The 17,020-nt window shown below is 55.7% G+C and overlaps 1 protein-coding gene across 6 annotated transcripts; it reads left to right on the forward strand.

The window, feature by feature from the left end:
* Positions 1-6,930: 6,930 nt before the first annotated feature.
* On the forward strand, positions 6,931-16,030 carry LOC102978985 (serine protease 22). Of its 6 annotated transcripts, none has more exons than XM_055090803.1 (8): positions 6,931-7,113; positions 7,836-7,862; positions 8,267-8,438; positions 8,682-8,959; positions 10,020-10,177; positions 10,784-10,918; positions 11,471-11,536; positions 15,979-16,030. In XM_055090803.1, the coding sequence occupies exons 1-7, from the start codon at positions 7,032-7,034 to the stop codon at positions 11,531-11,533; spliced, it is 915 nt and encodes a 304-aa protein (XP_054946778.1). In that variant the 5' UTR covers positions 6,931-7,031; the 3' UTR covers positions 11,534-11,536; positions 15,979-16,030. The 6 variants fall into 6 exon arrangements, with proteins under 6 accessions (XP_054946778.1, XP_054946779.1, XP_054946776.1 ...); XM_055090804.1 differs by lacking the exon at positions 15,979-16,030 and adding an exon at positions 13,967-13,984; XM_055090801.1 differs by lacking the exon at positions 15,979-16,030 and adding an exon at positions 12,456-13,436.
* Positions 16,031-17,020: the final 990 nt, after the last annotated feature.

The following is a 17,020-nucleotide window of genomic DNA, read 5'->3' on the forward strand; positions in this document are numbered from 1 at the left end:
CCCCCCCCCAAGAGCTGTCTGTCCTCCTGGCAAGAGAAACGTCCACACTCTGACTTACCCAGAAGCCATTCATTAGCAGTAATTAGCACAGTCACTTATTTCCCTGGAGGATTGATGGGGGAGGAGGAACGTGGCTGGAGGCAGGTGGCTCTCCACCCTGCAGGGGATGCTGGAGCTGGTTTCTCCACGCCTTCTCTCTGGCCAGCATCACGTGGCTGCCCAGCTCATGGCTCAGTAGGTACCCCACAGGCAGACCTGCAGACTCCAGCTCTGTGTCCAGCTCACCTATGGAACTGGGGGCCTCTCATTCTCCACCTACCCCTAGCCGAAGTTAATTCTGTACAGTCACTTCCTCTCCATGAGCTCTTGGCCATGATCTCTGACCTCACAACTCCTAGGTCTGCCAGTCATTGATGAGTCACCAAGAGTGCTAGAAGTGGCCCAGGCTGGAGATGGGCACCCAGCAAGGCAGTTTGCCCGGCATGCCCTCTCCCTCTGCCCTTCCCAGCTCAACTCTCCCATCAGGCTTCGTCCGGACTCAGCCCTACCCAGCATGGAGCTCCCCTCTCTGTTTTCTGGTGCAGAGGAATTGCAGTCCTTCCAGACTGATTTCTCAGTGTTGCAGTGAGAGTCATTCTAGTTGGTCCTGGGTAGGAGGAAGAGCAGTGTGCTTGACTGGTGAAGAACGCTCTTAGTCATGGAGGAAAGGAGACCTTTCCAATGGCATTTCTGTAGGATGACTGGCCACCTTCCTCCCTGGTGATTCCCAGCCAGGCTGGTGGGATATTTTTCCAGAACAACAGGAGTCAATGGGGAAAACGTGCTCTAAGAATTCTGATGTACAGCCAACTTTTCCGAAGAAGGAATAGGTGATGAACAAAACCTAGGAGAATGCTCTAAGCCATGGAAGGAAAGCTCTGGAGGAAGCTGACATGGAGACCTGCCATCGAGAAAGAGATGGACCACTAAGGAATGGAGAAACAGGTATAAGTTCAGTTTTTTAAAAAGGGCTGAAAGTCTTAGTGGACCACGAGAATTAACAATGCTCTATATTCCAGGAAGACATTAACGAGAGTGAAGATACATGGAGTCACACCATTAACACCTGGACCCTGGATGTCCAGCATTCAAAGAGTCAGACAATGGTGTGGGTCAGGGAGGGGCTCTGTGTTTAGAAAGTATGGGGTTGAGGAAGGGACTGGGGAGGAGGGACCCCTAAGACTACAGAAAGGAAGGCTGGGCAAGGAGGGGGATGCTCAACTTCCATTTTGAGGAAATGTCAAGAGGACAGGCAATGCTGTTATAAGATAGAGAAAATTTTATTTCACAGAATTTAGGGTGGGCGTGCGGGTGGGGAGTGCCTGGACTACACAGCCCAGGGTCTGAGAGCCTGAAGATGGGGAAAGGATTCGGTGTGCACCGATGAAGCTGGGTGTCTCGTGGAAGGGAGAAGAAACAGAACTCTGGGGCTGGGACTGGGGTAAGCAGAACCGAGAGGGCCTTGAGGAGCCTGGGCAGAGGTAGAGGAAATGCGAGGCCTGGGGCCATAGGAGCCATGGCGAGGCTCTGAGGTGGACCCGGGCTCTTGGCATGGGAAGACCTTTCCAAATGTCACTGGAAAGGTCTCCTTTCCTCCATGACTAAGAGTGTTCTTCACCCCAGTCTCCAAGAGGCAGGGAGCCCCGAGTGACAGCCGAGCTCCCAGGACAGTTCAGGAGTGGTTAGATGGAAGGACGTCCCCTCGGGAAAGTGATGAAATGCCAGCCGGTGAGCAGTGTCCCGGAGACCAGCCAGGCCAGGTTCCTCAAAACCATTAGGGCCCTGGAAAAACTTGCCTGCAGACAGCACAGCCTGGCTGTTGCTCAGTCGGCGCTCAGCCTGGCGCGGCCGCCAGCCCTTTGCCTGAGCAGTCATGACAGACATAGCGGGGCTGACAGGCCTCTGCACAGATGCATAAACTGAGGCCAGGTTGGAAGAAGCAGCTGCTATGTCCCTGGCTCCTTCGGAGTGCTCTACTTGCTCTGGGAGCTTACTTGAGTCACCTGGCAGGGATGGAGCATCTGTTCTGTCCCAAGCCCTGCCCTCCGAGCACAGGAGATACCCAAAGACGCGGTGTCCTGGCTGGCCCAAACCGCAGAGTGCGGATGGGTGAGTGGGGCTGGACTGGAATCAGGCCTCTCAGCCCAGCGGAGCCCAGTGTTGCCACAGCTTCTGAGGTTCATGAAACGGTGGATATTCAGATTTCTTTTTCCATTTTTTAATTGTAGTGAAATATACATAAGACTTATCATTTTAGCCATTTTTAAGTGTACAGTCTGATGGCATTACATACATTCACAGTGTTGTGCAACCATCACCACCATCCGTCTCCAGAACTTTCATCTTCTTGAGCAAACTCCTCACCCATTAAACACTAACTCCGATCCCCCCTCCCCCAGTCTCTGGCACCCACCCTCTACTTTCTGTTGCTATGAATTTAACTGCTCTAGGGACCTCATATAGGTGGAATCATACAGTATTTGTCCTTTTGTGTCTGGCTTATTTCACTCAGCATAATGTCCTCAAGGTCCATCCATGTTGTAGCGTGTGTCAGTGCTTCATTCCTTTTCATGCTGAACAGTACATAATGGTCCACTTTTTGTTTATCCATTCATCCATCGATGGACACTGGGTTGTTTCACCTTTTTGTCTGCTGAGAAGAATGCTGCTGTGAACATGGGTGTGCAAACATCTGTTTTAGCAGGGACTCAGAAAAACATTTGTACACTCGTGTTCACAACAGCATTAGTCAAAATTCAGATTTTTTTTTTTTTTTTTGGCTGCACTGCCTGGCTTGTGGGATCTTCGTTCCCCAACCAGGGATCAAACCCATGCCCCCTGCATTGGAAGCATGGAGTCTTAACCAATGGACCGACAGGGAAGCCCGCAGATTTTTTTTTAATGTGGATTTGCCCAATTTAAAAAACACAGCAGTACGGGTCTGACCAAACCCACTGGAGGGCTGGATTCCACACCTGGAATGCAGTGCTGATCTCAGAGCCAAGTGGCTTGCCTGGAGTTCAGGGTGACCCCCACCCCACCCCGGCTCCCCTCTCCAGCTCAGAGATCCAGCCTCTCCTTACAGAAAACAGCTCGCAACCTCCAAGCCAGGGACAGAACTGCATGAAAATGAGCCTCAGAGGAGAGAGCAGTTCCCGACGCCGACGCTCTCTGCTGGGTTTCTGTCTGCAGGGCTCCTGCCCTAAAGCCAAGGCTCCCTTATATGGTTGGGCCCACGAGGACCCTGGTGGTCTGGTGACCTCTGCCCCGAGTACCCTGTCCCTGTGCCCTGAGCTGGTTGGCCCCTCACCCTGGATGGCTCTCCCCACCTCTTCTCCTAGTGTCCCCAACTCATCCTCTGGAGCCAGGCTCAGTGTCACCTACACAGGGAGGCCGGGTGGCCGGGCCAGACCCCCTTAGCCCCTGTGCCTCTCCTTTGCCACTGGAATCCTCCATTCCACCCACCGAGCCTTTGAGTTTGCTCTTCCTGCGGCTGGAATGGACCACACCCGCCTCTGCCCCTCTCCTGCAAGTCTCAGCTGAAGGTTTGCACTTCTTCCTTGGGCTCCTGATTTAAGATTACAAACCCCAAAACCCCACCTCCTGTTCCCCCTTCCATCCCCACTGCCACCCCAGAGTCCCTTCTGGCTTTGGTTTTCCCCATAGACTTTATTATCTATTAAACTAAATGATTTACTTATTTATGTTGTTTATTCTGTTTCCCCTGATGTCTCTGCCGTGAGGGCAGGATTGTCTTTGGTTTGTTCACAGCTGTATCGCAGTAGGTGCTCAGTAGATTTGGTTGGATAATGAACGGATACCCCGATCAGATATCTGCCAGACTCCGGTGCCCACGTCTGAGATGCTGAGAGAAGGGGTGCAGTGAGTCACTTCTCTGGATTGAGCATTGCTGGCTCCAGCTGCTTTGCCCTCTGAGGCCTCTGCAGCCCTATCTGTCACCCCCACCTCCCTGCAAAATCATCAGTGGTCCTGAGACGGCCTGGCAGGGACACGGAGAGTGGGTGGCAGGGTGGGCAGCCCATGCATCTCCTGCCCTGGCGAAGAGATGCCCAGCCACGATGCCTGGCATAGGTCTGGCATACCGCGGGCACAATGAATATTCTGTTTGAATGAATGTTGAATCATACCAAGGTCTCCACTCCTTGGGAACTGGGGAGCTGGTCTGTGGGGCCCTTTTCCAAGACTTGTGCCAGGAAGTCTTCACTGGCTTTTCTGGACTTTCCCTGGTTCTTCCCGGGCCCTTCCCCTTGGGGCTATCTTCCTGGCCACCCCATCTCGAGGACAGCAACATCTTGGGGCACATGCCTGCCCCTTCGATCACCTGGGAAGTGATCCAGGTGGCATGAATGGCACGAAGAGCTGGAACAGAGAGGAACTGGAGAGGCGGGAGGCTGGAGCAGTCGGTCCCCAGTGGAATTCTCCAGACTCACTTCTTCCTCACTTGTTTATTCATTCAACAAACATCCATCGAGACCCAATGTGCACCAGGTACCAACCTAGATCCCGAGGATCCATGGGGAAACTCCTCACCGTCCCTCCCCTCTGAGAGTCGCAGCACACAGCACCCACCCTCAGGAGGGCCCTCCAGGGTCCACGCCTACAGCCCCCTCCTTCCCCGACACTCCTACCCCAGTCCCAGGCCTCTGTGCCCATCCCCCCATGACCCCTTGCGGTCATTACTTGCTCACTGCCTCCCACCCCTGGGGAGATGTATGCTGTCTAAGGATAGGACATGTGTCTTCTTCGTTATCGTGTCCCGGTGCCCAGCACAGGACCTGGCATACAGCAGGTGCCAAACAAGTGCTTGTGGGGTGAGCTGGGGAGGCCAACCGCCTTAGATTCAGGAAGGGAGTGGGTTGGGGGAGCATGAGGGGCAAGGCCAGTCATGGGGCACAGAGGTGGACCCAGGACAGAGAGCAGGTGGGGGAGGGCGGTGGCGGGGAGCCCCCTTCCCCCACCCTGCTGGCATTTCTGCTCGACTGCTGCTGGGGCCCCACTGGAGGTTCCCCTCACCTTAGCCACTCTGTTTCCCTGCAGTCTCCCCACCCCCAGTGCTGGGACAGAGGTGAATGCGTCAGCTAGGGGCTCTTCAGGCTCCTGCGCCCCACCCTTGCCTTGTCTTTGGGTGGAGTGGGGCAGGGGCCTCCACGCAGCAGGAGGGCACCTCTGGCCTGAGGTTTAATCCTGAGTTGCCTCCTCCTGCCCCTCCAACACAAGCAGGGGCCAGTAAAACACACCGATGATCCTTTTTGGTACCGATGATCTTCAGGTGAGTCTCACAGACTCTTTGAACCCCTAACAGCCTGAGGAGGTGGACAGCAGGAGGGGAGTCCACCCCTGGGCAGGCTCTGGGGGCAGAACGTGTGTTGGCTAAGCTGTGGGGCTTAGGAGAAGCTGTGGTAAGCGGTCTGCCCACAAAGGACAGGGGCTGTGGTGGCAGCCCCTCCCAACGCCCCGAGCCACCCACCAGGCCCTCACTCCCTCTCTCTGACCTCGGGCTTCTCCCCCAGCTGGTCCCCATCCCCAGCCTCTGTAGGGTTAACTCCAACGTTTCCTTCAGCCTCCCTTTCAAGGTCCTCCTTTCTGGGCAGCCCTCACTGGCTGCCACCGCCCCCCGCCGGCATCAGGTGCCTCCTCTGGGCTCCCACCCACCGAGCACTTCTGACCCCGGGGGGCAGGTCACCATCCGTCTACTGAACTGGGCTCCCTCAGGGCTCCAAGAGTCCAGTTACCCCTTCTCTAGAATTGGGGTTCACATCTGGGCTCCTCCCCTCACCAGCTGGGGGACCTTGGGTAAGTCACTAACCTCCCTAAGCGGCCTCAGTTTGCTCATCTGCAGAATGGGAATAATAATAAGGGACTTTGCAGACTGAATGAGGTGGTGCCTGGCTCACTAAGCATGTGTAACTGCTGTTATGTCCATGCCCCTCCCCAGGCATATCGAGGGCCATCGCAAGGTTTGTTGATCAAACAACTGAAGGACAAAGATACACTGTCTCTCTTGGAAGAAGCCTGACTCCTCCTGCTCAGGGCGCGGGTGTCTAGAGTGTGGGGTGCTGAGTCACGGAAGACCTGACTGCAGGGTGAGGGTTACAGGATCACGTGGGCAGATTCCTTGGGGGAGCATTTCGCGTCCCACACCCCCACCTGGGCTCCCCGCTCAAGCATCACCCAGCAGCCGTTTGACCCCAAGGAGGAGTCCGGGGGATGGTCCTGGGAGCACAGGGGCTGGGGTGGGGTGTGGGGACTCAGCATCCCAGCCCTCCGCAGGCAGCCGCATCAGTCACAGCCACCTGGACAACTGGCTGCCCCGCCCGGGGTTCCTGGGAGTCCAGGTGAGAGATGAATCCGCAGGTGTTGAGTGACAGGCCTCACAGGAAGGTGTCCCCGGCACAGGTGGCCACTGGGGGTCTGATTCACTCCTTCTGGCAAGTGGGTTAACGGGATCCCCGAGCCCAGGGCTGGGTCAGGTCTTCCGCTGAGTCACAGGAGCCGTTACGGAGCCTCTGGGCAGCCCCTTGCCCGCTGTCACCCACCCAAGGCCCCAGGGCCTCCCCAACGGCTCCCACCACCGCGGACCCAGGCCCCAGGGTCTGAGTGCCTTCCTTCCCCACCCAGCCCACCCCCGCTTCAAGCTTAAGGGCCTTTCTCTGCCCTGCCCCCCCAGTCAAGGTCAAGGCCCAGCCTAGACCTGAGGGCCCAGGTTCCCTCGCCTGCCCCTCCAGAGCCCGGATCCTGAGACCTGAGTCCGAGGATCCAGGCCCGAGGTAGGGGCCCCAGCTAGAGCCCTCCCACCACCGACTTTAACGGCTTATTTCCTCCCCGAAGCCCCACCCCCTCCCTGTGACTGACAGCCCGGGGTGGCGGGACTGAGCCACTCACTCGGGGGACTGGTCCGACAGCATTCTGCCTCACAGGATAAAACCTGGGGTGGCCTGCAGGGAACCCAAGCTCTCCTGTCGGCAGTGGCCATGGTGGTTCCCGAGACTCTCCCTGCCCTGGGGAGGCACTACCTCAGAATTGTAACCTCCCTGCTGCTTCTGGCTGCTCCAGGTGAGTCCTGAGGGCCTGCTGCCCCCTCCACCCCTTCCCCATTGTCCACCCAGCCGCCCACCCTCTTGTCCTGCCTGAATCCCTCCTCTCCCTCTCATCTGTTGCTTTGTTCCCCCACCTCCCTCTCTCCCTCTCTCCCTCTCCCTCTCTCCCTCCCTCTCCCTCTCTCCCTCTCTCCCTCTCCCCCTCTCCCTCTCTCCCTCTCTCCCTCTCCCTCTCTCCCTCTCTATCATATTTGCCTGCTCTGAGCCTCAGGTTCCTCCACAGCTGTGAGGAGTATATGAAACACTGCACTACAGGGCCCAGGACAGGGCTCAGCGCAGTCAGCGCTCAGTGTGCTCAGCTCTGCTTGTTATTTACCCTCTTCACGTCCCGTTCCTGTCTCTTGGGTCTGCATGGTCCACTGCTGGGGCAGCAGTATCCAGACCTCCGGCCTGGGAGGGGGGTTCTCACTCTCACCTCAGTGAGACACCTCAGGAGCTGACCCCTCACCCCCAGGCAGGCTGGATGGAGCCCGGGCACAGGCTGGACAGGAAGTTGCAGGGAGGCCAAGGCTGCAGCTCACAGCGAGGGCCTGAGGTTTCTGTCCGTCCTGCCCAGGCTCCAGGAAATGCCCCGCCTGGGGTGGCCTGGAGGGCCCCAGGGACTGAGCGACCGGGAAGGATCGCTGGGCACCAGGGCTCCCCTCCACCGACCTGACCCTTTCTTTCTCTTGCCCTCAGTCACCCTAGCTGCTGCCAAGACAACTGGTAAGTCAGAGCTGCCCTCAGGGAAGTGGGGAGGGAGGAAGCCTGAAGGGCAGGGTAGTGTCTGTGTGTCTGTCTGTGGGGGACAGGTCAGAAGCGGGCAGTGGGGCAAGAGGGGGTTTGAGCTGGAGAGGAAGGGCAGGCAGGAAACAAAGCCCAGAGAGTCGGGATGTGGAGAGAGGCCCAGGAGGCGGTGAGCGGCCCGTGAAGGTAAAAGGGCTAGAGGACCAAGTGCTGACCCAGAGGGGAGGGCAGAGAGTGGAAGGGCCGGGGAAGAGGCAGCAAAGGACGGAGCCAGGGTGCGAGGAGACTGGAGCACAGGCCTAGGTGCTGAAGGCAGGGAAGGGGGGCTGGAAGGGATGAGGATTGTGCCTGAGGGTTTGACACACTGGCCCCTCCTCCGCCAGGCCCCCCAGCCTGTGGAAAGCCCCAACACCTGAACCGAATCGTGGGTGGTGAGGACAGCACCGATGCTGAGTGGCCCTGGCTTGTGAGCATCCGGAAGAATGGCACCCACTACTGTGCAGGCTCCCTGCTCACCAACCATTGGGTGCTCACGGCCGCCCACTGCTTCAAGGGGTACATACGCTCAGCCGGTCCCCTCCACTCGATTCCCCAGACCCTGGGCTGCCCACACGGCCCCGGCTTCCAGGCCTCAGTCCAGTCTTGGGTCCCTCAGGAGAGTCCCTGCTTCTCCCCAGAAGCCTCTTTTGCTCACCAGGGGCCTTCATATGCCTGCCATTCCCCCAGAAACCCTTCCCAGACCCTTCCTGACCACCCAGTGGTTCCTGGCTGATGCCACCCCCTCCCTCTCCCTTCCAGCCATCTGAACAAACCAGCCCTGTTCTCTGTGCTGCTGGGGGCCTGGCAGCTGGGGAACCCCGGCCCGAGGTCCCAGGAGGTGGGTATTGCCTGGGTGCAGTCCCACCCTGTGTACTCCTGGAAGGAAGGCGCCCGTGCTGACATCGCCTTGGTGCGCCTGGAGCACGCCATCCAGTTCTCTGAACGCATCCTGCCCATCTGCCTGCCTGATTCCTCCATCCATCTCCTTCCGGACACCAACTGCTGGATTGCTGGCTGGGGGAGTATTCACGATGGAGGTGTGGCTTCTTTCCCACCAGGGGGGTGGGGGTGGGTGGGGACAGAAGGCAGTGGACACTGGGAGATACAGGTGCCATGGGCAGCAAAGGATAGAGGCCAGAGGCAGAGCATGACACAGATAGAAGAAAAGACAGGCTGTGACCCAGAGATGTGATGACACAGAAGCCTAGGTGGATAGTTCTAGATCATTTCTAGTTAAAAGGTACCTTTCGCTGTGTTCTGAGGCAAAGATGCCAGATCAACCAAGATATTAAGTGATACAGGAACAGCTGAGAGGAGGTGTCTGTGGGACCAAGCTGAACCAGGTGAATATGAAAACAGCCCTAAGATTCCAAATCTGGAATAAACACCCCCCTGGTGGCATCATGACACAATTGCAGGCAAAATTCCCAGGAGAAAATGCAGTCTCCATAAATGGTAAAATATAATTGGCAAACCAAGTCTGGAGGTTTGGAAAACCTCATCTAGAAACACAAATTAGATTAGATAAAGTAAGAGGCAGAGAAGCAGTGACATATATATATGGAACTTTAACCAGATTCCAGAAGAATTAAGAGAAATGACACCAGTTTGGGCATCTGGGGACCCCACTGACTCTGAAGTTTCAGCCAGCCTCCCCATGGTCATTCTTAGGGGCTCCTGTGAAAGGTGGATTTATGAACTGGGGAAGGTCTACAGACCAACCCTAGGGTCAATCCCCCTAGGGGATGGGGTGGGGGGGTCCTTCAAGTCCCAATAACATTCAACACTGAGTGGCCATTAGTCTGTAGCAGTACCGGTGCTGGATAAAGTAGTGCCTGAGACGGGACAAGCCTGGACCATTGGTTTGAACCATCTCATTGGCATCAGAGATCTCGTTAAAGATTCAGAGTTTCAGGCTGCACGTTCATTTGGGATTCAGTAGGTCCAGAGTGGAGTCCTGGAATTTGGGCTTTCTGCAGGCATTGTGGGAGAGCCTGACAGAGTTGATCCATTTAACCTTTGAGAAATGCTGCTGAGGGAATTGAGGAGGCCGCCAGGAGAGTCTCCCAAGCCTGACTCTCTCCTCCCTGCTTCCAGTGCCCCTGCCCCACCCTCAGACCCTCCAGAAGGTAAAGGTTCCCATCATCGACTCAGCAGTCTGCAGCCGCCTGTACTGGCAGGGAGCCGGGCAGGGCGCCATTACGGAGGACATGCTATGCGCCGGCTACCTGGAGGGGGAGCGGGACGCCTGTCTGGTGAGCACACCACCTCCTTCTCAGCCCTGCCCCACTGAGCTCCACCACCCCTCTCCTCCTGGGCCTCCTCCCAGAATCAGCTGTGACCTGGTAGTCCCCCTAGATAGATGCCTACAGAATCCGGCCCCAGCCTGGCTCAGCCGTTCATACATCAAACATTCTGAGCACCTCCGGTGTGCCTGACCCCATTCTCAGGGAGCTGGCATCCTCCTGAAGGGGTGCCACGGTCCTGGCCCCCAGAGCCAGCTCCAGCTCCACCACTGTGGCGGAGCACGGCGGGACGGTGCAATGGTCCACACCTGGGCTGGGTCAGTTTTCTTCTTTCTGAGCCTCGGTTTCCTCAACTGTGAAGCAAGTCACAATCCTCCCTGCCTCCAGGGCTGTGAGGGAGAAGGTCTAGCACAAAGTGCTTCTTACAGGAAGTGAGCCTGGGAAGTGTGTCCTTCCCCGCCCTCCCGGTCCTGGTAGCGTTGGTTAGGGTGCCGCGGCCCCCAGGTCGGAGAAATGGTCCCCCGCGAAGGGAACTGCCACCCGCTGCGGCGCGGGTCCTGGGCTCTGCTCACCGCTTGCCCCACGCGGGTCCCTAACCTTCCCTCCTCTCCGCAGGGCGACTCCGGAGGCCCTCTGATGTGCCAGGTCGAGCGCACCTGGCTGCTGGCGGGCGTCATCAGCTGGGGCGAGGGCTGTGCGGAGCGCAACCGGCCCGGCGTCTACATCAGCCTGGCCGCCCACCGCTCCTGGGTACAGAGGATCGTGCAAGGGGTGCAGCTGCGCGGGCACTCGCAGGGTAGCGGGCCCACAGGGCGCCGGGGACGGGCTCTGGGGGCGCGGCGAGCTCGCAGGGCCGCCCGGGGCCGCGGGGTTTAGGGATCTGGGGAGACCACGTGCTGTTTCCTCCGTTGTAAATAAGCGGTCTACCTCTGGGGGAGCGCCCGAGTGCCGGCGCCGGATCTCCTCCACGGGGAGGCCCCGCCCCGCGCCTGGGCTCAGGCCCCACCCCCGAGGCCGGAGCGCCTTTGTGTACATACATGTTAATGATTTTTACAGTTATTTGTAACTCCGCCCACACGTCTTATTTATTCCTCCAATTTCAATAAATTATTTATTCCCCAGTTCCTATTTTTTCCCTCGGGTGTGGGAACATTGGGAAGCAGGGTCCAGTCGGGGTTAAAAAGGGGGCTGGCAGGAGTTTGGATGGTGGTCTGGACAGGGACCCAGGTGTCCTGCCCACCTAGGATTCAACATCCTGACTTCTGACCTTTGCACTGTCCTTTTGTAACCCCTTGCCACCAGGGAGACCAAATGGAGAGGAGACAGGAGGCCCAGCAACCTGGGAGGCTCAGCTCTCCCACATGAAAGGTGGGTGTTGGGGGCTGCAGGGCCAGGGAGGTCCCCAACCTGCCTGTTGAATTTCCGAAACAGGGCTGGCTAGGAGAACCCCCCCCCACACACACACACACACGAGAGTGGGGTGTCCCCCATCCTCCCTCATCTTAGAGCCGGGTGTCTCAGATTTGGGCTGAGGCAGCCAGGACTCCCCAGGAGCTGACTCAGCAAGTGGCTCACTGCTGATTCTGTGACTCCTACCCCCGAAACGAAGGAGCAAAACAATGAGACAGCAGGTCTCTGTGGGGGCTTGAGTCACCTCACCTGCCCCCACGGGGTGGGGCTGAGAGCTGAGTCCTAGGCCACCATGGGGTCTGCCTGGGACCGAGCTAATCCTCCCCTTTCCCAACGCCCACCTTCCTGCAGCCAGGCCTCTGGCCTCCTGGACCAGCCCTGCCCCTCCTCCCAGGGCCCAGGACGCTGTACCCCATCAGCCCCACCTGGACTTCCCAGAAACAAGCGAATGTGCAGGCAGGGCTCTGTGGTTGGTTTGATGAGTATTGCGAGAGAGATTTTTTCTAACAGTCAGGAAGACAAGTAGGTCCAGCTGTGCAGAGGACGGAGCTGAGTGGCTGCCTCAGAGCCTCCAACTAGAAACAATCAGTGCAGTGAGCTTGAGAAGGCAGCACAGGTGTGGTTTGGTTGGTTGGTATCCTTTACTGTGAGCACCGTTCTAAAGCTTTGTTCATATTGTTTTGATTACCCCCATGTTAATAAGTGCTGTGGGGTTGGTCTTATTAACAAACAAACGCTAACCTGGCCTCCCGCTGGCCTGGGAACCAGCTGGGGGGTGAGCAGGTGGCTCAGGTGAGGCCCCTCCCCTTTGTGACCTGGTCCCGCTTTACCTGTCACTCTGCTTCCCTTGTCCATTTACCCTCCTCTCTGGACTCAGTCTTCCCTCCCCCCCATACCCCTCCACCAGCGCCTCATTCGCTGCCCTTCTTCCTGCCTCCATTTCCCCCTCTGCCCTCCAGGCTCTTCCTCTGTTCCTCACTCCCCGACGTCCTGTCCCTGTCCCCTCACTCCTTCTCTGTCTCCGTCTCTGGCCACTGGCCTCTGTGGCTCAGTGTCCTCCACACCCTGTCTCTCACCGCCCTCTGCCTCTGCCTCCAATGGCATCCTGACAGAAGCCCCTGAGAAGGCCACACCTAGAAACATCTGCTGGGGGGACTTCCCTGGTGGCGCAGTGGTTAAGAATCCGCCTGCCGATGCAGCAGACACAGGTTCGAGCCCTGGTCCAGGAAGATCCCACATGCTGTGGAGCAGCTAAGCCCGTGTGCCACAACTACTGAGCCTGTGCTCTAGAGCCCGTGAGCCACAACTACTGAGCCCACATGCCACAACTACTGAAGCCTGTGCACTTAGAGCCCATGCTCTGCAACAAGAGAAGCCATCACTATGAGAAGCCCACGCACTGCAACAAAGAATAGCCCCTGCTCTCCGCAACTAGAGAAAGCCCACATGCAGCAACAAAGACCCAACGCAGCCAAAAAAATAAAAATAAATAAATAAAAAAAATTAAAGAAAACAAAAGAAACATCTGCTGGGGCTGAGAAGTCACCCCGTAAATGTGGGACCCTCAGGTGAGAGTGGGTTTTCTCTGAGCTGGCCATCACCCTCCAGGGAGCCCCAGAGCCAGAGGCACCTCCCCACAGCCCCAAGAAGCCTGACAGATGGGCTGGGCTATGGGGTGGGGAGGCCACCCCGGCTCCAAAGTGTGACAAGATTTCCAGTGACTCCCTCCCCAGTCGGGTGGGGGGTCCAGGAGGTGGAAATGTGGTCATTCCAGCCCTGGTGGGGTCCACACCAGCATCGCAGAGAGCCTGTTTTTCCCTTGGTTGGAACCAGGCCAGGAGCAAGCCCAAAATGGGCGGGGGTGGGGGCCATCACTGCTTCGGCTCCGCCGACACCTCCTGCCTCTGGGGCCTGCACACGGAGCCCCTTGGGCCTGTCGGGCTAAGGGGAAGTGACAGTGGGAGGGGCCGGCAAGCCAACCTGGGCTCCCGGCAGGTGCCTCCACTCACCTTTAACCCCCCACATGGAGCAGTCCCAGGGAGAGTCCTCCTTACCTCCCCCAGGGCAGGGGTGCCGCCATCTGGCCACAGTGACCCATGTCCTTACTATGGAAGTGCCTTAGTCATAGGCTGCGAGGTCTGGCTACTGCTCCTCCACATGCTCCTTCCTCAGATCTTTAATTCTTTAGAAGACTTTCACTCCCACGCCAGGGACCTGCCAATTCGTCTCTACTCTGCATCCAGAACAAGTGTGTAAATCACATCTAACACCATGAGCTCCCTTGGTGGCTGACTCCTTTGGCTGGCTAAGCCAATAACCCCATTCCAACACCCCTCCCTTCCTTCTTCCACCTTAGAGACTGGAAAAACTATATGCTCCTTTCCACAGTCTCCCACAAGGTCCCAGTGGAAACAGATGTCTGACGGGTAGTTTCTTTGGAAGAGTGTTTTGTTCCTGATAACAGGAACATGTTCAGTTGGCATTATCCTTTCCCACCGTCTGCCTTCTTCTAGTCTTGGATACAGATGTAATGCCTAAACCTTAGCAGCCATCTTATCACCATGAGGCTACGAGTTGAATAACACCTAAATTGACAGTGAACAAAGATTCAGAAGCTGCGGGTGTGAGGACATGGTTGAGAAGTTGCCTCCATCCTAGACAGCCACCTCCATCCTTCTTGTGTGCTTTTAAGCCACTGTTGGTCGATCTTCTCTTACTGCAGCTAAATGCCTTTGTAACTGATATACCTGTTTCAGACCCTCTGTCAATCTAAAACTATTCTGAAGAATCGTTTTTTAAATTAATTATTTATTTTTATAAATTTATTTATTTATGTTTGGCTGCATTGGGTCTTTGTTGCTGCACGTGGGCTTTCTCTAGTTGCAGCGAGTGGGGGCTACTCTTCGTTGTGGTGCGCGGGCTTCTCATCGTGGTGGCTTCTCTTGTTGTGGAGCATGGGTTCTAGGTGTGTGAGCTTCAGTAATTGTGGCACGTGGGCTCAGTACTTGTGGCTCTCAGGCTCTAGAGCGCAGGCTCAGTAGTTGTGGCACACAGGCTTAGTTGCTCCGCGGCATGTGGGATCTTCCCCCTAGAGCGCGTGGGCTTCAGCAGTTGTGGCACGTGGGCTCAGTAGTTGTGGCTTGTGAGCTTTAGAGCTCAGGCTTGGTAGTTATGGTGCACAGGCTTAGTTGCTCCGCGGCATGTGGGATCTTCCTGGACCAGGGCTCGAAGCCGTGTCTGCTGCATTGGCAGGCGGATTCTTAACCACTGCGCCACCAGGGAAGCCCCCAGAATAGTTTTAGATTGAAAAGAAAACTTTTTTGCTTTTTTTTTTTTTTTTTTTTTTACAAAAACACTGTTTGTTATCATGGAAACAGTATGTCAGATTTCGTCAGTACAATCAAATCATACTTAAATTATCCAAATTATGAAGGCTTTGCGCTCATACCTGTCCACAAGAGCTTTGGACCTTCAGAGGGTGTCCCAATTAGTTTCATGTTTTCATATCATGCTTACTCAAGAGCAAGTATTTTCTTTCTCTCCTTTCCTGCTTGAAGTCTCCCAGTCAGTGCTGCTGCCCAGGGAGGCACCTGAAGGAGTCTCACCATGACCCCATTGATGGTGCCCTAATGAGCTCACCAGTCTCCTTACCAAGGGCACCATCTCCCCAAGCTCCCCAGACTGCCTGGGGAGTGTGGGATTCTACGTGAAGGTGGAGACAATGGATTTCCCAGCTCCAAGCCAAACTTTGCTTCCTGTACCCAGGTCGTTGTGCTCATAGTATCACAAAGTTGCTCATGGGAAAGATGACTGGGCCTGTGAGTAAGACCTTCAAGGTCTGCAACCTTAGACCTCACATGATGACACCAGGCAGACTGGCAGGCAGCTAGTGAGTAAGAGCGTAACCAGGGCATGGGAGAAGGTGGTGTGTGTCAGACTGTGGGGGCTGTGTTCATCTTCATCACCACTTGAACTTGACCCAATGGGCCTGTGGGTCTGATTTCCTGTTGGCAGCTACTAAACAATCACACACAGGCAAACCAGGACAAATACCAGTTTTCAGGGACACAGTTGTCTCAATTCTTACTGAGGGGGGAATAATCACTTTCACAGAACATAGTCTATTTTGTTGGTTCTTCCTCATCTTCCCAACCTCTGTGTGATTGATGTCCCAACATCAGAGCTGGGGCTTCTCTCCTCCTTCACCTACTTGTATCCATGGGTGATAGCATCTGGAGTCATAGCTCTACACACCATCCATAGAAGTGACTCCAGAGTTCTCTCCCTGTGTGTCCACTCAACTAATCAACATCCCCTTGTAAATATCATATAGACATCTCATCGTTAAGGTGACCCCAAATGAATCTCAGTATTCCCTCTCAAACTTGCTCCATTGGCAGAATTTCCATCTCAGCACAAAGCAGCAGTTCTTCCTTCCAACTGCTCAGTTTGGGAACCTTGGAGTACTGACAACACCAAGTGTTGGCAAGGATGCAGAGCTCCTGGAACACTCACATGTTGCTGGTGGGAGTGCAAACTGGTACTGTCCCTGTGGAAAACATGCTGACTGTTTCGTGTAATGTTAAACATCCATGCAGCAATCCTACTCCTAAGATTGATTCAAGAGAGAAGAGAACATATTCTTACAAAATCTGTATGCAGATATTATATGAGCTTTATTCAGAATTGGCAAAAATTGGAAACAACCCAAATGTTTCTTCAGCTGGTGAATGGATAAACAAACTGTGGTCCATCCATTCAGTAGAATTCTACTCAGCAACAAAAATGAACAAACTATACACAACATGGTGAATCTTTTTTTTAAAATCTTTATAAATTTACTTATTTATTTATTTATTTATTTAGCGGTACGCGGGCCTCTCACTGTTGTGGCCTCTCCCGTTGCGGAGCACAGGCTCTGGACGCGCAGGCTCAGCGGCCATGGCTCACGGGCCTAGCTGCTCTGCGGCATGTGGGATCTTTCCAGACTGGGGCACGAACCCGTGTCCCCTGCATCGGCAGGCGGACTCTCAACCACTGCGCCACCTGGGAAGCCCTATTTATTTATTTTTAAATTATTTATTTATTTATTTTTGGCTGGGTTGGGTCTTCGTTGCTGCACACAGGCTTTCTCTAGTTGTGGCGAGTGGGGGCTACTCTTTGTTGTGGTGCGTGGGCTTCTCATTGCGGTGGCTTCTCTTGTTGCAGAGCATGGACTCTAGGTGTGCAGGCTTCAGTAGTTGTGGCATGCGGACTCAGTAGTTGTGGCTCTCAGGCTCTAGAGCCAGGCTCAGTAGTTGTGGCACAAGGGCTTAGTTGCTCTGCGGCATTTGGGATCTTCCCGGACCAGGGATCCAACCTGTGTCCCCTGCATTGGCAGGCGGATTCTTAACCACTGCATCACCAGGGAAATCCCTCTTTTATTGTTGTCTGCATTGGGTC

The sequence above is a fragment of the Physeter macrocephalus genome, chromosome 14 (genome assembly GCF_002837175.3).
Source record: "Physeter macrocephalus isolate SW-GA chromosome 14, ASM283717v5, whole genome shotgun sequence".
In the NCBI taxonomy this organism is placed as follows: domain Eukaryota; kingdom Metazoa; phylum Chordata; class Mammalia; order Artiodactyla; family Physeteridae; genus Physeter; species Physeter macrocephalus.